This window comes from Harmonia axyridis, chromosome 3 (genome assembly GCF_914767665.1).
Source record: "Harmonia axyridis chromosome 3, icHarAxyr1.1, whole genome shotgun sequence".
Classification (NCBI taxonomy): Eukaryota; Metazoa; Arthropoda; class Insecta; order Coleoptera; family Coccinellidae; genus Harmonia; species Harmonia axyridis.
Window position 1 is genome coordinate 62,094,665 of NC_059503.1, and position 25,759 is coordinate 62,120,423.

Genomic DNA, 25,759 nt, shown 5'->3' on the forward strand with positions numbered 1-25,759 from the left:
TCATTTCATTAAACATTTGATAGGAACTGAATTGTAATTTATTGTGAAAGTTTGTAGTGTCTAAAATCAGTTTTTCATTTTTAAACGGCACCAGGCAGATAGCGGGTATTCGAAAATTTTTGAAGTACGCCACCTTACAGAACTCTGGTGGAGCTAAACACCAAATCAACAAGTGGATATCAAACAAACAAACAGAATCGAATCACTGCATACACCTGGTTTTCCATGCATCTTAGTTCTGAAGGTAATTGGAATTTTTCAATAGTGTTTATGTTATTCTATCTTACTTTTAATACATTCATGTCGATATTCATTCTCTGTACATCTTCATTCGACTAAATGAGCTTGCCTTGATAAAGTCTATTTAGAATTTATATAGACGAAACTTTGGCTTAGTCCAAATTGGTAGCTTGATTTCAAAAGTCCTAACCCTGTAAAAAATAATCCGAATTTTGGCATCACAATATAATGTTATATACACTGTTAGTTATGTTATAATTGAGTTTGTTTTTCGGGTGATCGTGCTAAAGTAAATAAAAATGAACTTCTTTGTGAAATTTTCGGTTTTCCATCATGAAAATACTTAAGATCTCCTGATAGTTCAAGCAACGGTTATTATGGTCTTCATGGGACAATTTGCGCATGAATGAACAAGCGCTCGAAAGCTCCTGACTTTACTTCAGGATTTCCTCATTCTTAATTTTCTATACTTATTTCGTGGATTTCGCTGATATTTTGATAGTTATTCTGTTATTCATGTAAACACAAAAAACGAATAAATCAATCATAAAAACCGGACCAGCCATTCTTGAGCTATAATTATAAATGGTGTAACGTTGTCATAAATAATATTATCAATTTCAGGGAATGAAAAAAGTCCTTATATGTAATAAATATATTTTATACATCTTTACAATAAATATTTTCAGTCAAACCTTTGTGACATTTTACAGTATTACAGGCATATGGTGGATGTGAAATCATTCCTAAAAATAAAACTGTTTGAAGAATATTCAAATGCCAAACCAAGTTACCTCAGTTCAACTGCCCCCATGGAATGTAAAAAAATAACCCCAAAGTAGTTCTAGTTCTTTTAGATTCATTATCTAAAAAAAAATATATATTCAAACTGTATACAGTTTGAATACATATATTTTAACCAAAAAACTAATATTGAGTATGAGAATCGTTGTTTGGTCCTAGAACTTTGAGTATATTGAAGAACTACAGGCTCGTTCTGAAATTTTGCGTGGTTCAAGCTACATTTAATTTTATATCACTTTGAAGTTTGAAAGGTCTTTCAATGGTATCTCAATTATTGCAATTATTGATGAATTTCAAAATTTTTCGAATTTTCATATTCTGATGAAAAAATACATAATATAATAAGAGTTAAAAAAAATTTTGAATATCAATAAAAGGAAATATTATCAAATAAGAAAGCGATAAATGACAATTGAATTATACAATAATGAAATAATTTGATGTTTCTTATCGAAATAATTCGGATACGAATGAAAAATCTTTCAATTTTCAAAATGATATAAAACAGAAACTATAAATACAAAAAAATGTGAGTTTATTCTAATCTGGCATGATAAGGTATCTTTCAAAAATTGAAAGAATTGATTAAGCGATTTCCACACAGAGTCAAAAGAAAAGTTGTTAATTTAAAAATACCTAAATCTAGGTCTATGTGTAATATGTGATAAATTTTATTGTTTTTTGAGGAACATATCTACATGTAAAAAACCATAAACATTTCAATAATACCTAATATTTGTCATTTTTATTAAAACATTTCGAACCTCAAAAAAAAAAAAAAAATTCCAGACTGAAACCGTTTTCAAACCATTCAATTCACCCTTTATCGCTTAGCAGTACGAGAACTGAATGCTGGTTGGAAGGCTCTGTCGCCTGATCGTGAAGACCATAGGTAGCTTCTCGGAGCCAGAAAGCTAGTGAAATTTAGAACAACACTGAAGTTCACAGGGCAGTTATCGTAAGATACTAGTTTCTCCAAACATGAGTTCTTCAAACTCATTTGTGGCTACTGATACACTTGTCCTAGTCTATTGCCTATATCCATGTTTTTTAACTTTGTTGGAAGTGTCGTCTGAATCTTCGCTTTGATTGGAAACATTAAGCCACTGTTCCTTGATAATATCAGCTGCTTTCTCTCCGACCATAAAGGACGGTGCGTTGGTGTGTGCGCTGAGCGCAAAAGGAATAACACTACAGTCCGCCACTCTCAATCTATCAACACCATGTACTTTGAGTTGGTGATCGACGACACTAGTGGGATCACCTGCTGGTCCCATCTTGGCCGTACCAACTTGATGATGTAAGGTGACACTGATCGCCCTCAAACAGCATTCCCAGTACTCGTCAGAGTCGAACTTGAACTGTATGCAACCTGGTTGTCTGTTAGGATTCAGTACAGATCCAAACCTGCGGAAAGCCTCTGTCTTCGACAGCTTCTGGATGAATCTTATGGCTGATATGAAGGTTTTTATGTCCCTGTTGTTCGGGTCCGAGAAGAAGTTCCCGTAGAATTTAGGGTAGTCCTTAGGGTTCCTCGACGCCAACTTCATCCAACCAACGGACTTTGGATGCAGCAACATGGGGAACACGGTCCAGGTGGGCACGCCGTGAAGAGGCCGTAAAAGACCATCGTACACCTTGTTGGTTATCTTCATGCCTCTCCTGGTGAACATGCCGTAGTCGCTTGTCAAACTTCCTCCAACAAAAATCAATTCTATGTCCGGTTGAGGACCTGGTTCGGTGGCGTACTGAGTCTTGATGTATCCGATACCTTCAACGCCTCCAAGACTGGTCAGAGGTCCGGTGCCGTTTTTGAGGAAGGTCTGGAGTGCATCGCCTCCTAAGATCTTGGCGGGACCGAGAGATTCCGTTTGGTTTATGATGAAAGCAAGGCCGGGGAAGGTTAGATGGTCTTGGAGGTTTCTGCCTACTGGTAGATCTTGGACTACTTTGATGCCCAGGTCACGGAGATGGTTTGCGGGACCGATTCCGGATAGCATCAAGAGTTGAGGGGAGTTGAAGGTACCTATAATTTGAGACGTTGGAGGTTTGATATACAGGATGTCCAATACTAATAAAAAATAATATACACTGTATCATCCTGTATGATTACTTACCGGCTGATAAGATGACTTCCTTCGAGGATTTTATTTTGTACAGTTTTCCTTCTATTTCGCATTCTACTCCGTAAACTTCCTTTTTGGTTTTGTGGATGAGCAATTTTGTGACGTAAGCTGGGTGCAGTATGTGCAGATTTGGACGATCCCTGACAGGTTCTAGAAAGAAGAAATGTTTATTATAGAAATGGTGATGTAGTGCTTCTGTTTTGTTTTCCAAGAGAAACTTGGAATCATTGAAGACGGAAAATTGTCTAACTTTGTGAAATATTCTCTCCCATCCAAAGTTTCAGAATGTGCAGAATTGAAAAAAAATGAATAAACACTACGAATTGTACTATATGCTTTATTATTTCCTCCTATCTTACCTACAGATTAGCTCAACTGGTATGAAAGATTGCTACTGTTTGTTACGCTGTGTGGCTTGAACTTCAGGTTCAAAAGCCGAAATACTGAGCTAGGATTTGGCAGTATTAAGCCATCAGACCTTATATTGTTTATACCACTATTATTATAGCTATTTTATTACTAACGGGTGTTTTTTTTTCGAGGTATATAACCTTAAGTTGGCATTACTGTTCAAGATGGCGACCGATTTAACAGCTGTCAAGTGATTTATTCTCAGTTTGGTTTGGCAATTCATCATGAATAGACTCATGCCTGAACAACGCTTGCAAATAGTGTAATTTTTTTTCGAAAATAATGGTTCTGTGCGGAATACGTATCGCGCACTACGTCCATTTTATTTTGTTTAGCGATGAAGCGCATTTCTGGTTGAATGGCTACGTCAACAAACAAAACTGTCGCATTTGGAGTGAAGCTTATCCTCAATTGTATGTCGAAACAGCGTTACATCCAGAAAAACTGGCTGTTTGGTGCGCTTTATGGGCTGGTGGAATCATTGGTCCGTACTTCTTCAAAAACGATGATGGCCAGAACGTTACAGTCAAGGGTGATCGGTATAGAGCCATGATTACTAACTTTTTCATTCCTGAATCGAACAACCATGATATCCAGGAGCTGTGGTTCCAAAAAGACGGCGCAACATGTCACAAAGCTCGTGCCACAATCGATTTATTGAAAGACACGTTTGGTGACCGCCTAATTTCACGTTTTGAACCTGTGAATTGGCCTCCAATATCTTGTGATTTAACACCGCTAGACTACTTTCTGTGGGGATATGTAAAGTCATTGGTCTATGCGGATAAGCCACAAACCCTTGACCATTTGGAAGACAACATTCGCCGTGTTATTGCCGATATACGGCCACAAATGTTGGAAAAAGTCATCGAAAATTGGACGTTCAGATTGGACTACATCCGAGCCAGCCGTGGCGGTCATATGCCAGAAATCATATTTAAAATGTAATGCCACAAAATTATCCTGCGGATAAAAAAAATTCATGTCAATCGAATAATCCATCGTTGTTTTATTGCAATTTAAAGTTCTATAGCTCTGAAAAAAACACCCTTTATAATAATTTTTTTTTATGAATATTATTCTACATCATATTTGAAAATTGATATTTTCCGAGTTATATGCAGAAAAACGACAAAAAATTAACTTCAGATTCAGCACATATAAAATCAAAGAAATTAAAAATACCTCTAAACTCTCCTATGAAAAACACATATTAACTAGCCTACATTAATTTTGCCGAATAAAAAAATTACTGATAATCTGAATATTTAATTTTCGGAATTTTTTCGTAAATTTTCACTTACTTAAGAACGAAGTGGCTGCACTATGTCTCTTTCCTGATTTTACGTTGGCCTGTACTCGAGAAACTCCGAAAGGGACCTTTGGCGAGTTGTAGTCGATATGGGGTAGACCTAGTTCCCCGCCGCCAGCGATGAAGGCGTCTAGAAGTCTGGATTTGTACACGTTCTCCACCCCCAGATAGCCGTTGTAGCCGTGGAAGTTTGGATCCTTTTCAGCTAGTCTGGCACGTTCAGATTTCAAGAAATAGGGCAGGACTTCTTTGTAGGACCATCCTGTAAGGGGAATGATTGATCAGGAAAAATATGAGCCATATTTGGCGAATGCGCCTTTCGTGTTTTGAAATATTCAAATGATGAAATTAATTAGGTATCTATAGTTTTTCGAAAATTTTTGTATTTCACTAATTAATTACTAATTAACTATTAAATTTATTTCCTATTTGGGAATTTTTCAGGTGACTGAGATTGATCTGTATTAAAGTAACTTTACTTGATGCTGACGAAATTTTTTATCCGAGATATCCACTCTGAATTTTTTTTTAATTGAAATATATTTTATCGGCTGTACTATTCAAATGCTTATTTAAATAATTGATTAATTAATATTTCTTTAAGTGTATTTTATGATTCAAGAGATTTTGTTTTATTCCAGAAAATATTTAGAAGATATGAAAACTCGCAAACAATCCATCAATTTGAATTTTCAACAATAAATCGAAAAAATTGATATTTATAGTTCTGTTTCACAATATCGATTCGTTCTAAAATTATACGGAAATGGTCAAAATCTCAACGAAGTTTGTACTTCGTTTTCCTTTGAATCCTCCTGTCGATTAGAGCAAATATTTTCTAACTGGAAGGAAAACGATAGCGAAGATACTAGCACTCAAGAAGGGAAATCAAGTATAGCTGTCACGAATGAAGAAAAGGCAGAAATGTTTGCAGAATCTCTGGAACATCAATTCAAGCCGAATCCAAAAACCAATCACGACCAATTCAACCAATCAGTCGATTTACACGGAAATATAACAGACGAAGATCACAATGAAATGGAAGAAGATTCAACAGAAGTGACTAAAAAAGAAATTGAAGAATTTATCGAAACACTGAAAAATAGAAAAGCACCCGGAATAGACGGAATACTCAATCAAGCAATCAAAAACTTACCAGGAGAAGCTCGAGATGAAACCGTTGAAATAGACAGATTCATACTAAAAACAGGATATATCATCCAAACAAATGGAAAAAGGCGGATACAATATTAAGTTGGAAGAAAGGAAAAGACAAAAAAGATCCAACGAATTATCGACCCATAAGCCTATTATCGGCAATCAGTAAAGTGGTAGAGAAATTAATACAGAGAAGACTGACAGACTTCGTAGGAGAAAAGAACATAATTCCTGATCACCAGTTTCGGTTTCGTAAAGATCATTCAACGATTTATCAACTGGTACGAATAACGGAAAATACATATTAAGGAGCAAATGAACCTCTCAACAGATACCGGTGCAATTTTCTTGGATATAGAAAAGGCATTTGATAAAATGTGGCACCAGAGTCTGATTTACAAAATGAAGTTGATGAAATTTCCAATCAAACTTACGAGATTGATACAATCGTACCTGGCAAATAGAAAATTTAGGGTGAATATCGACAGTACCAGGTCAACGATTAGAGAAATAGAAGCCGGATTTCCCAAGGATCGGTGATAGGACCGCTGCTGTTCAACTTATATATGGCAGACATACCGAAAATGAATAGATGCAAGATAGCCCAGTTTGCAGATGACACTGCCATATACTATCACAGTAGAATAAGGAAAACAATCGCTAGGCAGCTACAGATAGACCTAGATACACTGATCGAATACTTCAAGAAATGGATATTCAAAGTGAACACATCGAAAACAGTTGCAATCTACTTCGGAGGAACAACAGTAAAGAAAGAGAAAGCAGGAAACGTCAAAATAGAAAACCAGATGATAGAATGGAAAAAGGAACCAAAATTATTGGGAGTAATACTGGATGAAAGAATGAATTTTAACAAACAGATAGAAGAAAACAGAAAAGAGACAAGGCAATTTCACGGCAGATTGTACCCATTGCTCAACCCTAGAAGTAGTCTTTCTTTAGAAAACAAGCTGAAGATAATAAAAATAGTGCTAATACAAGCATTACGTATGCAGGAGTTACCTGGTACAATACGAAGGACAATAATAATGATCAGTTGCAAAGTACATTAAATTCAGTAATAAAAAAAGAACAGCGTTTGGCGCTCCATGGAATATAACTAACCAACAAATCAGAGAAGAACTGAAAATTGAAACTATTGAAGAAATAGTCAATAAACAAAGAAAGAAGATAATAGAGACTCTGAAAGAGCACGAGAATAAGGAATTAAGAAAGATAATACAAATCAAAGTATGCTGCTGTGATTGCTCAACTCAAAAGGAATTGATGCTTCGTAAAGAAAATAAAGTGAATGTAAAACTTCGTACACCGTAGAGAGTTTGGTCATCGCAGAAGCGCCAGATGGGAAATGAATGGGTACTTGATGTTTGACTGATACGCGGAGAGCCACGTGGTGGTAATCCCTCCTAAGCTAAGTTCGAACCCGACTTTTTCGAATTTTGTGTGGAATAACTATGTTATAATTTAACACTTCAGAAAAAAAAACAATCTAAAATTACCTGGGTTTCCTTGAGCAGCCCAATTGTTATAATCCACTGGATTTCCTCTCGTGTATATCATATAATTGATTGTGGTAGTTCCCCCAATCGCTTTTCCTCTGGGCCAATGCATCTTTCCACCCATCAACCCCTTGGACATGTTCGGTTGGTACTCCGCGTAGTACTCCCAGTTGTACTTGCTGTATTGAAATAGGGGGGCTACAAGAGGGAGGTCCATGAAATTGGTCTCATAATCTCCAGCTTCTATCAGGAGCACGTTCCATTGCGGTATCTCAGAGAGGCGATTAGCAATTACAGAACCTGCTGATCCGCTGCCGACGATGATGAAGTCGTAGCTCGTTCCTGGGGAATAAGTGTGATTTATGTAGCAGCAAAATTTGATAAAACACTATTCTGAGTCATTGAATGTTGATTTGAAGGATAATTCATTGAAAATATAACAAGAAATGGATGACAACATATTGAGGTAAGCAGGTAGAATGGAAAATATGGAAGATGAAACGGATGTGTAATGGAAAATTGTGGAGGAAAGGCTAGCTGAAATGAAAATAAAATTGAGGGAGGACTAATAAACCATCGTCCCTTGAAAATCGATAATTATGGTGAATTGACACGTAAAGGGTGTTTTTTTTAGAGCTATAGAACTTTAAATTGCAATAAAACAACGATCGATTATTCGATTGACATGAATTTTATTTATCCGCAAGATAATCTTGTGGCATTATATTTTAAATATGATTTCTGGCATATGACCGCCACGGCTGGCTCGGATGTAGTCCAATCTGGACGTCCAATTTTCGATTACTTTCTCCAACATTTGTGGCCGTATATCGGCAATAACACGGCGAATGTTGTCTTCCAAATGGTCAAGGGTTTGTGGCTTATCCGTATAGACCAATGACTTCACATAGCTCCACAGAAAGTAGTCTAGCGGTGTAAAATCACAAGATCTTGGAGGCCAATTCACAGGTCCTAAACGTGAAATTAGGCGGTCACCAAACGTGTCTTTCAATAAATCGATTGTGGCACGAGCTGTGTGACATGTTGCGCCGTCTTTTTGGAACCACAGCTCCTGGACATCATGGTTGTTCAATTTAGGAATGAAAAAGTTAGTAATCATGGCTGTATACCGATCACCATCGACTGTAACGTTCTGGCCATAATCGTTTTTGAAGAAGTACGGATCAATGATTCCACCAGCCCATAAAGCGCACCAAACAGTCAGTTTTTTTGGATGTAACGGTATTTCGACATACACTTGAGGATTAGCTTCACTCCAAATGCGGCAGTTTTGTTTGTTGACGTAGCCATTCAACTAGAATGCGCGATACGTATTCCGCACAGAACCATTATTTTCGAAATAAAATTGCACTATTTGCAAGCGTTGTTCAGGCGTGAGTCTATTCATGAGAATGAATTGCCAAACCAAACCGAGAATAAATCACTTGACAGCTGTTAAATCGGTCGCCATCTTGAACAGTAATGCAAACTTGAAGTTATATACCTCGAAAAAAAAACACCCTATATAAAGTACGTTATTTTTACAAGGAACCTAGTTCTCGTGAACCTTGCCGGGATAGGAAAGTACTAATGATGTGAAAGGTATCTTGAGAAACAAGAGCCAATTTTAGAGCGCTAGTTCCCTGAAAAGAGAACATTTCGTCAATTTTGAGACGGGATTGGTCCCAAACGATAAATGTCGACCAACTGATTAAGAAGTTAATCATGTCTGCCCGTAAACACCATAACTTCGAAAATTTTCTTTCCTGATGATTTTCAAACTGCAGATTCAAAGGAAATGTAACTTGGCCTTTCGATGTAAAATAAAAATTTCTAAGTTTATTCAAAAAGTGTTGATGATGTGCTGCAGAACCAGAAGAAGTTCAAGCTGTGTTTCGGAAAAAAACACTCAATGAGTTGAGATTTTCTGTGGCGATATGAAATAACAATAAGCTTTATGCAAAATTTTATGTGGATAAAGTCCCCAGAGAGAAAATTCAATCGAATATGAAAAAAATGCCCAATATTTCGTCAAAAACATATCCCAATAGGTGGAAATTCAGTTTGTAACGGGTGTTTTTTTTCGAGGTATATAACTTTAAGTTGGCATTACTGTTCAAGATGGCGACCGATTTAACAGCTGTTAAGTGACTTATTCTCAGATTGGTTTGGCAATTCATCATGAATAGATTCACGCCTGAAAAACGCTTGCAAATAGTGCAATTTTATTTCGAAAATAATGGTTATGTGCGGAATACGTATCGCGCACTACGTCCACTTTATTTTGTTTAGCGATGAAGCGCACTTCTGGTTGAATGGCTACGTCAACAAACAATACTACCGCATTTGGAGTGAAGCTAATCCTCAAGTGTATGTCGAAACACCGTTACATACAGAAAAACTGACTGTTTGGTGCGCTATATGGGCAGGTGGAATCATTGGTCCGTACTTCTTCAAAAACGATGATGGCCATAACGTTACAGTCAATGGTGATCGGTATAGAGCCATGATTACTAACTTTTTCATTTCTGAATTGAACTAGCATGATGTCCAGGAGCTGTGGTTCGAACAAGACGGCGCAACATGTCACACAGCTCGTGCCACAATCGATTTATTGAAAGACAAGTTTGGAGACCGCCTTATTTCACGGTTTGGACCTGTGAATTGGCCTCCAAGATCTTGTGAATTAACACCGCTAGACTACTTTCTGTGGAGCTATGTAAAGTCATTGGTCTATGCGGATAAGTCACAAACACTTGACCATTTGGAAGACAACATTCGCCGTGTTATTGACGATATCCGGCCACTAATGTTGGAAAAAGTCATCGAAAATTGGACGTCCAGATTGGACTACATCCGAGCCAGCCGTGGCGGTCATATTTATAATGTAATGCCACAAGATTATCTTGCGGATGAATAAAATTCATGTCAATCAAATAATCCATCGTTGTTTTATTGCAATTTAAAGTTCTAGAGCACCAAAAATAAACACCCTTCACCTAAAAAATTGAACTTTCAAGTTGATCAATAGACTAACTCCGATTAGAGATTCCTTTCGAAATTTTGTTTTCCTACTTATTTTCAAAGTGCAAACTTTGCGTTTCGATGTAAAATGAAAATTTTTAAGTTAACTAAGTCGCCAAGGCTGCAATAGACCCTTAAGATTCAGTATCAGAAATTGAATATTTGTCTGATGCAAAATTCCATGAGAGATAAAATCAAGAGAAAACACAAACCAAACTCACTCAATTCGAATCTGGGTATCCAATCTTCAGTACTGGCCCAATAATCCTTGTCGATATTGTCGTAGACCTTGCTGTACTTTCGGACCACGTCATGAATGTTGTTGATAAATGTCCTCACGCTGTCTTCATCCTGTAGATTTTTTTCTATCGAAGCCACCAGCATATCTTGTACCTGACAGAATACCTTAAATTGTAGGGTTGTTAATATCGCGCATATGTAGAATATCTTCATGATGTCTCATTTAGGACTGAAAAAAAAAAAAATTAAAACTTTGAGTGCATTCGGATTCAAATTGGGTTGAAAAATCTTTACCAATGTCGGACGTTTTCACTAAGAATACGATGAGAAGTCTGGTTTTGCAACTAGATAATGTAGGTAAACCAGCTACACTAGGTTTAGAAATTGACTTGTGCCGTTCGTTGATTTCATACGAATGGTTTGATACTATTCAGAACGTTGTAGCTGGTTTTGCCGATGGGATTTTCTTTTTTTATATCGACAACTATCAGAAGTGGAAGTGTACCACTCGATTTATCACGCAGGGGAATTGAATTTTGCATGGACTAACATTATTGTCCGAGATATCACGAAATTATGAGCAGGTGTTAGAAATATAATCATTATTAAATATTCTACTCATTATTAAATATGGTGATAAATGGAACGCTGTTCGAATATCTGAACGGTATTTTTAGCGGAAATTTCGTGATTCACCTAGTAATAAAACATTATTTTAGTTTATTATTTCTTTCTATCTCATGGAATATCCTGTACCTATAGAGAAAGTCTGAATATTATATTGCGTTGTTTCATCCTGGAGTGATTTGACCCAAACTCTAAACTGAAGAAAGAAGCAAATTTCATTATTGAGAAAGGCTGGAACTGGTGAAAATTTCATAATTGAAGAATCAATCAATCAATGAAGAATAGCAAACGATTCTTGAAATACATTTTTTCGGCAACCGTCCGGGAAGTGCTCACTTCCCGGAAAGTAGCATTTCCCGGCCTAGTCCGGAAAGTACGTACTTCCCGGACTAGGCCGGAAAAGAATCATAGAATCCATAGCAACCGAGATAACGGCTGACAGTTCATATGAAATTAGTTGTCAAAAATTTGCATGTGTTTTGATCGCAATCGCAATAAAATATGGAAAGCAGCAGCGATAGTGTTATTTTACATGGTTGCCAAAAAAATATTGTACGCAACACGCCCGAAATAGTAATTTACGTAACAAGTCCGGAAAATAGGGTTTTTTTTGGACGAATAGACAAAATTCCAGGACGAGCGTAAGCGAGTCCTGGAAGTCTGTGAGTCCAAAAAAACCATTTTCGGGCGTGTTGCGTACAATATTTTTTCGGCAACCATGTAAAATAACACTATCGCTGCTGCTTTCCATATTTTATTGCGATTGCGATCAAAAAACATCCAAATTTTTGACAACTAATTTCATATGAACTGTCAGCCGTTATCTCGGTTTCTATGGATTCTATGATTCTTTTCCGGCCTAGTCCGGGAAGTACGTACTTTCCGGACTAGGCCGGGAAATGCTACTTTCTCAGAGAAAAAGCGTCCGGGAAGTGAGCACTTCCCGGACGGTTGCCGAAAAATGGTTTTTTTGGACTCACAGACACAGAATTTTGTCTATTCGTCCAAAAAAACCCTATTTTCCGGACTTGTTACGTAAATTACTATTTTAGTAAAATCTTTCACATTTTCCAAGATGAATTTCGGTCGGCCAACAGATAAATTTTATGTTTCTGCATTATGGGATTTTTCTCATTAGAAACGTAATCTGGAAAGATTTCAAATTCTATCTTTTTGAGCATTTGCACCGAACACAATGCTAGATTCCTATGGGTATCATTACTACACGATTGGTGTCTTCCTCGAATTTTTCGCGGGAAATGGTCTCAAATGATGAAATTCGATCCACTAATGAAGAATCTGTGATTGAATAATATTCATCCGTTATCACTGTTTCTCTTACACTGAGAAACCTAGAATCCATAAGTATATACAGAATGTTCCAATGAAAAGGAGCTACCCCTGATATGTCTCATAATTATAATAAATAATGTATGTACAGGGTGGCAAATAAGCGAGGTAAGAGGTTAAGAAAGAATGAACTTCTGACTTAGCGCCCCCTATCGAAATCAGCTTAAAAACAAATTTATCATGAGTATATTTTGTCCTCAATCAACAAGATATTATCTCTCAGACGAGATCTTATTTACTCAAAAATGTTGAGCCAAACTGAAGTTACAGGCATTTCAATCAGTCAGATTTCTTCCTTTCCCCTACCCTTATTTGATATTGTAAAATCGAAAGTGACATTTCAAAAAGATAGAGAATTTTTCAAGGATTACAGTGATAATATTTTTTCTACTCGACGATAGCTATTACGCCCCTAGCGGTAGAGGTATGAACTTCAAAACAATGTTCAGTGTGTTTTCTTGTATACTTTAGTGGTAAAATTTTTTACCGCAAGTCTCTATTATGAGTGGATCCTGAGATATAGCCGCTCACCTCGCTTATTTGCCCACCCTGTACAGTGGATGCTTGAAAAAGCCACCCCAGATGAGGGGGTGCTACAATCCAAAGAATTTGAATGAGGAAAAGGGATCGAATGATACCTTATGTTAAAGGGCTTGAATTTTCTTTTGTAGAAACGGTCTAGTCGATATTTTCAAAGTAGTGGTTGTGCAAAAAAAAAAAAAAATATCTGTTTGCTATTCCCATTGTATTTTGTGTTCGTAAGAACACATTCATCAAAATAAATGTTCATGTTGTATAACTTGATTAAATTGGATACAAAATGAATCAAATCTCGAAATACAAGGAAAATATTATTATATAGGGTGCTCCATCGAAAAATAAATTCAAAAAACTCAATATCTTTGAAAAGGGATGATTTCTGAAAAATTTAATAACGGGGTGCTTTTCGGCTAAAAAACTGCATTGAAAAATAGAGGATGTCCTATTTGAGAAGATGATTTTGAGTTAAAAAATATGTTATCATATGAAATTGAAAAGATGCCTGGGAGAAATAACAGAGGCTCCTTCGAAAAAAATCCAGATCAAAAATGCAAAGCAGGGCGGCGAAATTCTATTTTGCAGAGGCGGCATTATTAATGCAAAAGTAGATGATAAATTCTTGGATTTCCTTTCAATTCATCACTATAATATTTTTTGTGTTATTGAAAAATGTAGAAATATTGTAACCTCATCTACTTTCATTTTTATTCAATATTTATTGATTTCTGATGTGTTCGTGATAGATGCTTTAGGAGACTGCTACAAATTATTTATCGAACAGGAAATTATTATAACATGTTATATACGACGAATACTCAAGAATAATGATGTCTGGTAGATACATTTTAGTTCCAATTGATAATTGCTTCTTGTGAAATTACGTCCATTATCGCATAAAATGTCCGTGCTTAATTGTCTCACTTTCATTTTTGGAATATATTTTGGAAAATATTAAGACATAATAAATAAATTTTCCTAAGTACTTGTCCGAAGTGTTATTAAATTTGGAAATTATTTCCGAAACAGACTTTCGGAGTTCTTCCCATTTTAAAATTTTTGGATAGTTAAGAATCGGGATTTTGACAGAAACTACTCTTATTCACGAAGGTTAAGCATTCTGGTTCCTTATTACCAATAATGAAACCTTGGAATCGTTAAAAAAAAAAAAATTGTAACCTCCGTGAAATTTTTCAGTTCACTCTTTATACCCTGTTCCTCTATGTACTTGGACAACAAAAAAGGCAATTTATTTTTTACAAAATGAATTTCCTGTTGAAGTTTTATTGGTGTTATGGGTATGGACCCCAATTAAAAAAGAACTATTTTTGCAAAGCGAAAAAGACATAATTGTTTGAAATTATTCGTGTGATCATTATTTTGGAATTCCCATATTTTTAATGGTTCGTGACCACGAAATTTTCAACACTGGGTTGTATTATTTTTAATGATGGCTTTGTTGATGTTGATTCAGTTCGAATTGAAAAATTCATAAATATTGAAATCTAACTCTTAAGATCCGAATATCGTCGGCTAAGAGTGTAAATCTAAAATTGAAGCAAAGATCTCTCGATGATGCTAAATGAAATATTGTTACCCCAAAGCAATAAGTCATTGTTCTTTTGATGGGATAAATGAACTTTTTAACTATTCATGTTTCAATTTCAAACATATGATATTCCCGAAATTGGATTGAGGTAGGTATATCGAAAAAACTAATGGAATGTCGAACAAATGAGAAATTTTTCTGTAAAGTTTGTATTTGAACCAGTCTTTTTTGAAAATGAAATATATATTTCCGAATACTGTATAGTTGAAGATTTCTGTAATGTAGGAGGCCATAATAAACCATAATAAAACATTTCAATCAATAATGATCAAAAGTATTGGCCTTGATTTGACGAAGATGGTCTTCTATTTCAATAATTGACATCTGGCTGCAGAATCTGAAATGTGATATTTGGCCCTCAATTCCACGATTCCATGAAATGAATAATTGAATTCAGTTTGTTACCATATCCAACGAAAAAAAAAATATAATCCAAAAGTTTGTTATCAATCACGGATATTTTTGTAAGATTTTTCTATAAGAATATTCTGACTTCTACATATATTTCAACTGAAAATTCCCGAGGCTCAAGGAAACACTTTTTTCTATTTAACATTTTTTTCGATTCGTCTCCGTTGAAAAGATACAAGATACAAGATACATATTGAAAAATCATAAAAAATTTAATTTTTAGTTATATCTTGCAAATGGAATGGAATCGAAGGAAGTGAATTTGGGAATATAGTTTTTTATTGATGTGATGAATCTTTTCTGAACATAAAATTCCATCTGAGACCGGTCAATTCCAGAATGCCCGCTATACTAAGTGAGAATAAAAAATCTAGTCGGAAAAAAAGTTTTTCTTTTGACCTCAGGGATCTTCGGTTAAAATATATGTACAAGTCAAAGACTCATCCTGTATAGTATAGGGAATAAAATGTTTGTCTTCGAAGTAGTACCTACACTGAAAAAAATCCATGCACACATATAACAGTCAGATATCAAACGAACGAAGTCAAAAACACTTTCACTTCATTTTTAAGCACATGCATTCTCAATGATTTTCAATATACTAACATTTCTTGATCAATATCCCATTTTATTCAGAACCTGATTCACCAAGAAGGGGAAAACGATATTTTAATGGTTATCTGTTGATCAAAGACTTTTTTACTTTTTGAACGGTCATTTTCCGAACAGATCGTTCTATCATTTCGTTTCATAGATTTGTTATGTGGTGCTGGCCTTCTGTAAACACGATAACTCTCAAGCGGAACAACCCTACAAACTTGAAATTTTCAGGGTTGGTTTAGATCTCGAATACTACTGTTAGTTCGTTAGAGAGTAAAATCCTTTTAGGGGTTCCGAAATATGACCGTTTGTAAATTTGTGTTCCTATTCATTTCGAAACTGCTGGTTCGATCGAGATGAAAATTTGTAGTTTGTAGCATTTAGAATACCAATTCAAAGCATAGTGCGTATTTTCGTGCTGATTACATCGTCAGAATCATAGAAAACTCAGGCAGACTAGCGAAAAAAGTTATCGAAGAATTGAATTCCATAACTACAGATCAGGCAGAGTTGAGCTTCTGCAAATAAATATAATATTACAATTTCGAATTGACCATATCATTACAAATTAAAAATTAAAAATTGAAGCATAATTTAAAGAAAATGTATGACGAGTAATTAGGAGCTTTTGAATGCTGGTTCATTCATGCGACGATTGCACTGTTGGAAACCACTGAACTGTATTCAACAAGCTATTCCAAGAGAAAATGAACCATTTTTAAAGGAAAAACAAAACACATTTTTTCTTCTGTTTGTTAAAGTTTATTCTTTTATCTATGTATAATTACTCCCAGTTATTTTGCTTCCTTATCCATTCTATCGTCTTATTTTCTATTTTGACATTTCCTGCTTTCTCTTTCTTGTTGTTCCTCTGGAGTAGATTGTAACTGTTTTCGATGTATTTACATTGAATCTTCATTTCTTGAAGTATTGCATGCGTTTATCTAGGTCTATCTGTAACTGCCTAGTAATTGTTTTCAGCATTCTACTGTGATAGTAAATAGAAGTGTCTTCTGCAAACTGAGCTATCAAATATCTATCTATAATTCATTTTCGGTATGTATGAACAGCAGCGGTCCTATCACCGATCCTTGGGGAACTCCGGCTTCAATTTCTCTGATCGTCGACCTGGTACCATCGATATTCACTCTAAATTTTCTAAAGTTAGGTTGGAAAATTCATAATCTCATTTTGTATATCAGACCTTAATGCCACATTTTATCAAATGCCTTTTCTATGCCCAAAAATATTGCACCAGTTTCTGTAGAGAGGTTCATTTGTTCCTTAATATTTTCAGTTATCGTACCAGTTGGTGAATGGTTGAATGCATTTTTCGAAACCCTAACTGGTGATTTGGAATTATTTTCTTTTCTTCTACGAAAAATCTCAATCTTCTGTGAATTAAATTCTCACTTTACCATGTTCTACCACTACTACTACTACTACCACCATCACTACTACTATATTATATTCCGAAATGTTGTTATGCATCTTTTCAAGCGCGGTACTAACTAGAAAAAAGTGCTATGGCACTGGAGGTGCCATCTTTCATAACAATCTTAAGTCAGCCAGAATAATGGATTAAATATAGTCCTCTCGAAATAAATAAATTTTAATTCTTTACATTTAAATCCCTAACCAATTAAAGATATCTGTACTTCAATACAACTTGACAATATTTCATTGTGAAATAGAAATAAAATATTCATTTTACTCTTACTGCTTTCATGTTCTGAAATGTTAAAGGAAATATGAGTCATTAACAATTTCATTTCATTTCAACATTTGACCTCACAGAGGCCAAGCCTAGCGTAATGCTATTATACACCCACTGCTGAGTTAGTGGAGCTCCGAATACCTAAAATTCTAACATATTATGGTCCTCTTTTATCATGTCACTAACTCTTTCCCCCATCATCATCGCAGGGGCGCTTGTATGGGCAGATAAAGTAACTGGAATAACACTAGTGTCCACTACCCTCAACCTCTTCACTCCGTGTACCCTACATCTGTTATCAACCACAGCCTCTGGATCTTCTCTTCTTCCCATCTTGCAAGTCCCAATCTGGTGATGCAAAGTAACCGCTATAAGTCTCAAGCAGCACTCCCAATAACTGTCACTATTGAAGGGATGCTGCTCACAGCCTGGCAAGGGTATATCGTGCAGTTCAGTACCAAACTTCTGAAATGCTGGCGTTTTAGACAAGTCTATGATGAATCTTATTGCTGCTATCATGGTTTTCAGGTCTTGGTCCTCAGGGTCCGTGAAGAAGTTGGGATATAATAGTGGAGAGTCAAAAGGGTTTTTCGATCTCAACTTCAGATATCCCTTGGATTTCGGGTGGAGTAACATCGGAAGTATGGACCAACAAGGCGTGTTCTCTATTGGCTTATATACTTTTTCGTATATCTCCCTTTTTATCCCTAGAGTAGGCACGCTAACCACACCATAGTCACTTTGTAAACTTCCGATACCGCTGAAGATGAGCTCGACGTCAGGGTAATTCCGAGGTTCTTTAGACATGCTGGTTTTGATGTATGCCAAGGCTTCTGTTCCCCCGAGCGAAGTGAGGAAGCCTTTACCGTTGAAGAGGTAGTCGAGAATTGCTGCCGGTTGTACAGTCAAAACGCTCGGTTGTATCGTTTGATTGATTTTGAAGGCCAGGCCGATGTAAGAGAGATGGTCGTACATGTTTTGTCCAACCGGTAGGTCAACTATGGGTTGGATTCCTATGTCTTGGAGGTGCTTGGTTGGTCCTATACCTGGAAGTTTTTTTTCATTTCTATTTAGAATCATGTTTAATGAAAACAAGTCAGGTAACCAAAGAATAGCAGGTTATTACAGTTGAAAATTCAAACAGAGTATCGGAAAAACTTGATATTTCACAACAGTGTGGTGAGATTTCGCAATGATTGGATTTCACGTTGTAAAGGGTGTTTTTTTTTAGAGCTATAGAACTTTAAATTGTTATAAAACAACGATGGATTATTCGATTGACATGAATTTTATTTATAGCCCCACAGAAAGTAGTCTAGCGGTGTTAAATCACAAGATCTTGGAGGCCAATTCACAGGTCCAAAACGTGAAATTAGGCGGTCACCAAACGTGTCTTTCAATAAATCGATTGTGGCACGAGCTGTGTAACATGTTGCGCCGTCTTGTTGGAACCACAGCTCCTGGACATCATGGTTGTTCAATTCAGGAATGAAAAAGTTAGTAATCATGGCTCTATACCGATCACCATTGACTGTAACGTTCTGGCCATCATCGTTTTTGAAGAAGTACGGATCAATGATTCCACCAGCCCATAAAGCGCACCAAACAGTCAGTTTTTCTGGATGTAACGGTGTTGCGACATACACTTGAGGATTAGCTTCAATCCAAATGCGGCAGTTTTGTTTGTTGACGTAGCCATTCAACCAGAAGTGCGCTTCATCGCTAATGGACGTAGTGCTCGATACGTATTCCGCACAGAACCATTATTTTCGAAATAAAATTGCACTATTTGCAAGCGTTGTTCAGGTGTGAGTCTATTCATGATGAATTGCCAAACCAAACTGAGAATAAATCACTTGACAGATGTTAAATCGGTCGCCATCTTGAACAGTAATGTCAATTTAAAGTTATATACCTCGAAAAAAAACACCCTATATAAAGTGAAGAATGAGGGCTGTATAGTAGTCTGACAATATAAAATATTCATCAGTATAGGCAGTGTATTTTATCGTTTCATAAAATTTCTTACCAGATAATAAGAGTAATTGTGGTGAGTTGAAAGCACCTGCAGACAAAATAACCTCTTTTTCAGCTCTCACTTGGAATATTTTTCCTCTTTTAATGAATTCGACTCCATAAGCTTCTTTTGTTGTGGGATCTATCAACAATTTCAACACTCTGGCTGCTGTTAGGACTTTTAGATTTTTTCTGTTCTCTACAGGTAGGAGAAAAGCGTCAGCAACACTGTGTCGTCTGCCAAATTTGAGGTTCGCTTGCATTTTGGAGAAACCCATAAAATCTATCGAATTGTAGTCCACCTGTTTCGAACCCATTTGAATGCCTACAATAATTATAATTGAAACTTTGCTACTATAAAAATATTGGACCTTAAGAGGGAACACCATCACGTGGTTGCTTAGTTCAAGACGAAATTACAAATTACCGATTTTTATGGGATTATCACTTAATTTCCTCGAACAATAATCTACATGGAAGAAAGTGATGAATATTTAAAATTTGCTAATGAAAAAAATTTATTTTTTTGTAACTTTTCGTTTTCCGCAAAAAAAAATTGAGATGTAATTTTTACAAAGCACTGATATATTTTTGAAAAATTCTTGAAAAAAAAAGTCATCATGAAACTCGTCGTACAGTGCTGCCCTCTACTTATTTGCTTAAAAAAAAAATGAAGTGAATGTACAACTTCGAACACAGTACAAAGTACAAAGTTTGATCGTCGCAGGAGCGACAAAGGGGCAATGAATGGGTAGCAAAGTTTGACTGATACGTGAAAAACCACGTGGAGGTAATCCCTCTCAACAATAACAACGGATATGATGATTTTCAGCGTCAAAACAAAAAGTAACTTGTTTTTGTATTAGATTTTATGAAAAAATGTTTTTAAAGGTCGCCTCGTGGTTTTATAAGGATTTTTTGAATTTTGACAATCTTAGACGGAAACACTCAGTGTACTAACCTGCTTCTATGAAAGCATCTGTCAACACTGAGGAATAAGGCCGTTCGACGCTCAAATAACCTCTAGAGGAATGGAAACCGTCACTGCATGTTGCAGATTCTAACCGGCATTCTTCTGATTTCTTGTAATACCGCAAGACTTCGTTGTAGGACCATCCTTCGTTTTGTTCTGACCATCTCTTGTAATCTTCAGGATTTCCTCTCGTGTATATCATATAGTTTAGTATTGTCGATCCTGAAATGTGGAAGATGATGATAAATAGGCCATTACACTAATTTTTGATAACAAATTTTTTGAGAATATTAAAATTGAAATTTTTCGAGAATATAAAATTAAAATAATAAATAATAAAATTCAATTATCCATACCTACCTCCTAAAGCTTTTCCTCTAGGCCAAGGGCAAACTTCGTTCACCAAACCCTCGCATATACCTTCCTGCCTCTCGGTTGTGTAATTCCAGTTGTATCCAGTGGCGGCGAAAGCTGGTGCGAAAAGAGGTATTTTGTTCATTTCATTCGCTGCATTCCCCGCTTCCAAAAGAAGAACTTTCCAATTCGATATTTCCGACAGTCTGTTTGCCAACACTGAACCGGAAGATCCGCTGCCTACTATGATGAAGTCGAAGGTTTCTAGAAGGTTATAATTGGTTAGTTTGAGAGCCATACCTTCTGTTTTTACTTATTTACCTGTATTTTCTTGAGAATCTCGTGTATATCGATATGGAATTTCATTGTACATGTATCCAGGCAAAGGCGGCAAAAAAGATTGAGCACAGTTCAACATTGAAATGATGATGGGTATTGAATAATACAGTGTTATCCATTGTTGCTTCATTGTTTGTTCGACACTTTAAAGAAATTCATATGTTATTCAGTTTTGCTAAATCATAATATGTAAAATTAGGTTGACATTTTAACAACAATGTTATCAACTTCAAAAATTGACGATTACTACTTAGAGGGCACAGAGGGTTATCACATAAGAAAGACTCGATCATTTTTCAATGTGAAAGATACGTAGCTGGATTACCCACAGAAACAATTATTTCGATGATACGATCTTAATACATTTTACGTTTAATTTAATTTAATCATTTTGCAATTGATTTCCGGATGGCCTATCAGACGTTTATGAAAAACTAATAACAATTTCGTGCTGAAAGTTTGCATGTTGGGGTTTCAGGCGATGAGCTTTCTACTTAAAATATTTTCAGATCAATTCAACTTCCGGTTATACCGGAAACAGACTACTAATTCCTTATTTCAAATGGCACACCCAGCATATTATTGCATCATAAGATAGCTTTTTTGATGGCAATTTCGGCAATATGCCATACCTTGGGTAAAAACTCAACGGTTCATGAGTTATTGGGATTCTTATGAAAAAAATGCTGGAGATGAGGACTCACATTTTTTTGAATATTTCAGCAGATAAAGCTTTTTTCGAGAAAACATTTTTCTTTTTCGATTCTGCAAATACGTAGTATTATAAGACTGTTTGCGGTTTGAACCAAAAAGGTGCAGGGTGTTCATAAGAAGATTATGAACTTGGACAACACAAATTCATCAAAACTTAAAATTTTCGAATTAGGACCTATATTTTTTATTTTTTCAGTCGATTATACGTACAAAAATAGTACGGGTTACTGCAGCAAACCCTTTACCTAAAATGAATACTTTGAGAGTTATCGAGGAAGAACTTTGAATGAGGAAAAACCGCTATTTATAACTGTGTTGAGTGGTGACTTCCGAAAAACACAGAAGACAATTTAGGAAATATGCCATACTTTGGGTAAAAACTCAATGGTTCATGAGTTAATGGGATTCTTATAAAAAAAAAATGGTGGCGAAGTGTATCTACATTTTTTTATATTTCGGCAGAAAAAGCTTTTTCCGAAAAATAATTTTTTTTTCGATTCTGCAAATACGTAGTATTATAAGACTGTTTGCGGTTTGGACCAAAAATGTACAGGGTGTTTTTAAGAAGATCATGAACTTGAACAATTCAAATTCATTAAAGCTCAAAGTTTTCAAATTAGAACCTTTATTTTTTATTATTTCAGTCGATTCTCCGTACGAAAGAAGTATTATTCATAATAAGGAGAAGGAACCTCAAATGAGGAAAGACCACATTTCCTCACTGTGGGGAGTCTGTGAAAACACAGAAGGAAACTAAAATTCGATGTTCCAATAACTAAATTTGACATTTCAAGAATTGTAATCAATCATTCGTAATTGAAAATTGTATTGGTTTATGGATTTCTCAATAATCCCAACGAAAAATTCATTATAAATCATGAAATGTAAAAATTAGTTATCCAAACATCGAATTATAGTTTTTTTCTGTGTTTTCTGGAAGTCATGGACTACTCCACACAGTTAGAAATTGCGGTTTTTCCTCTTTTTACTCGATAATTCATTTTAGGCATAGGGTTCCCTTAAGTAACCCCACTATTTTGTACGTGGAATAGACTGAAATAACAAAAAATATAGGTTCAAATTTGAAAACTTTGAGTTTCGATGAATTTGAGTTTCCCAAGTTCATGATCTTTTTATGAACACATCTTAAGAACAAACCGCGAAGAGACTTATAATACTACGTATTTGCAGAATCGAAAAAAAAAAAAATTCCGAAAAAAGTTATTCCTGCCAAAAAATTAAAAAAATGTGAGTCCTCATCGCCACCATTTTTTTTCATAAGAATACCATTAACTCACGAACCGTTGAGTTTTTACCCAAGGTTTGGCAAATTGTCGTCAAAAAAGCAATCTAATGACGCAAAAATATACTAGGCGATTTGGAATGAGGAAGTAGTAGTCTGTTTCCGGTATAACTGAAAGCTGTAGAGATCTGAAAATATTTTAGAGAGAAAACCCCAATATGCAAATTTTCAGTTTAATATTATGATTAGTTGAAAACGAATATCCAAAAAGCGAATTGTATGAATAGAAAATTTCGAAAATTCAATAGTTTCAGAAAACTTTTCAAACTAGGTTTTAACTGATTTAAATAATTCGCGCAACAAGATCATATTACAAATGGTTATACTAGAAAAATTTGTTGAACTCACCTCTATAAATTTTATGTTGTTTAACTCAACTCTTCTTCGGCACAAAAATATCCGTTTGAATTATTTGAATCTAGTTAACTGAATTCGCGAACAGATTGAAATTTCATGATTACAGTTCAGCAATTTTTCTCAATGTTCCGTTGTTTTTAATCCATCAAATCAACCGGTATTTTGACCTCGAATTTCAGTGACCGCTGAATTTCTTCCTGACAAAAAAAGAGCAATCCTAATTAATCGATCATTCAATACAGGGCGATGCTCAAGGATTCCTTCAACTACAGGTCAACCAAACTATCGTTTGATTGACCTCAAGCAGCCGACTTTTGGACATATAAGGAGATTGTATGCACATGTATATCAGTAGAAAAAAGTAATAACATGAGAATTCAATATATCTCAAGAACATCTCAACGTATATCTTTTTCAAACAATTTTTCAGTAATTTATATGCAAGAACCCATAGTCGCAACCATTGCTATTCAAATTTAAATGATAGACTCCACGCAAGGAATCTGAATAATACGCGAAAGAAAAAGAAATAAATCTAATTAGCAACAAAAAAGTTTTTCATTCACTTCAAGATCTAAATTCACCATTATTTAGGAAGTGTATATAACGGGTGTTTTTTTTCGAAGTATATAACTTTAAGTTGGCATTACTGTTCAAGATGGCGACCGATTTGACAGCTGTCAAGTGATTTATTCTCAGTTTGGTTTGGCAATTCATCATGAATAGACTCACGCCTGAACAACGCTTGCAAATAGTGCAATTTTATTTCGAAAATAATGGTTCTGTGCGGAATACGTATCGCGCACTACGTTCATTTTATTTTGTTTAGCGATGATGCGCACTTCTGGTTGAATGGCTACGTGAACAAACAAAACTGCCGCATTTGGAGTGAAGCTAATCCTCAAGTGTATGTCGAAACACCGTTACATCCAGAAAAACTGACTGTTTGGTGCGCTTTATGGGCTGGAGGAATCATTGGTCCGTCCTTTTTCAAAAACGATGATGGCCAGAACGTTACAGTCAATGGTGATCGGTATAGAGCCATGATTACTAACTTTTTCATTCCTGAATTGAACAACCATGATGTCCAGGAGCTGTGGTTCCAACAAGACGGCGCAATATATCACACAGCTCGTGCCACAATCGATTTATTGAAAGACACGTTTGGTGACCGCCTAATTTCACGTTTTGGACCTGTGAATTGGCCTCCAAGATATTGTGATATGACACCGCTAGACTACTTTCTGCGGGGCTATGTAAAGTCATTGGTCTATGCGGATAAGCCACAAACCCTTGACCATTTGGAAGACAACATTCGCCGTGTTATTGCCGATATACGGCCACAAATGTTGGAAAAAGTAATCGAAAATTGGACGTCCGGATTGGACTACATCCGAGCCAGCCGTGGCGGTCATATGCCAGAAATCATATTTAAAATGTAATGCCACAAGATTATCTCGCGGATAAATAAAATTCATGTCAATCGAATAATCCATCGTTGTTTTATTGCAATTTTAAGTTCTATAGCTCTAAAAAAACACCCTTTATATTTTATACTTTCATATTAATTTTAATGATTTTCACATTTTATTGGTTGATGGAATTTCGATTCATAAAATTTCACTCAACTGTTTCGATATTTTAGTTCCGAATGCACAAGTCACAAAAAAACGTGTAAAATAATTTCTCATTTCAAATTCCTCCGAAACGAATAAATTTACTTAGAGTGAACAAACCGATTTAGACTCCGTAATGGGATCCAATTTTGTATATTATGTGATAATACTGAATGGATTATCTTGTCTGTCAAGAAGAAGAAATTAATCCATCAATACATTCCTCAGAGTAATCTATGTTTATAACTCTATGATACATTCATACTTATTGAGCAATTTATCACAGGAATTTGGACAGAATAATTTCTGTCCAAATTCCTATGATAAATTGCTTAATTTTAAATTTGGACGTGAATAGTACAGAATTCATACTTATTTTCACTGAGAAGCTCAGAGTAATA

General features: G+C 35.6%; 3 protein-coding genes across 4 annotated transcripts in view; 1 reads left to right on the forward strand and 2 right to left on the reverse strand.

Annotated features, from left to right (window-relative positions):
* The window catches only part of LOC123674766 (flotillin-2), a 374,288-nt gene that overhangs the window by 2,134 nt on the left and 346,395 nt on the right, over positions 1 to 25,759 (forward strand). The window lies entirely within an intron of this gene.
* LOC123674748 (glucose dehydrogenase [FAD, quinone]-like) lies at positions 881 to 11,277 on the reverse strand. The gene is made up of 6 exons (XM_045609808.1): positions 11,130 to 11,277; positions 10,817 to 11,064; positions 7,572 to 7,913; positions 4,886 to 5,155; positions 3,162 to 3,320; positions 881 to 3,070 (listed from the first exon to the last, which is right to left on the reverse strand). The coding sequence occupies exons 2-6, from the start codon at positions 11,046 to 11,048 to the stop codon at positions 2,073 to 2,075; spliced, it is 2,001 nt and encodes a 666-aa protein (XP_045465764.1). The 5' UTR covers positions 11,049 to 11,064; positions 11,130 to 11,277; the 3' UTR covers positions 881 to 2,072.
* Positions 17,765 to 24,452, reverse strand: LOC123674759 (glucose dehydrogenase [FAD, quinone]-like). Of its 2 annotated transcripts, XM_045609828.1 has the most exons (6): positions 23,734 to 24,452; positions 21,351 to 21,511; positions 21,036 to 21,293; positions 20,664 to 20,897; positions 19,716 to 20,027; positions 17,765 to 18,732 (listed from the first exon to the last, which is right to left on the reverse strand). In XM_045609828.1, exons 2-6 carry the CDS (start codon positions 21,496 to 21,498, stop codon positions 17,828 to 17,830), a joined length of 1,857 nt encoding a protein of 618 aa, XP_045465784.1. In that variant the 5' UTR covers positions 21,499 to 21,511; positions 23,734 to 24,452; the 3' UTR covers positions 17,765 to 17,827. The 2 variants fall into 2 exon arrangements, with proteins under 2 accessions (XP_045465784.1, XP_045465783.1); XM_045609827.1 differs by lacking the exon at positions 23,734 to 24,452 and having other exon boundaries at positions 21,351 to 21,636.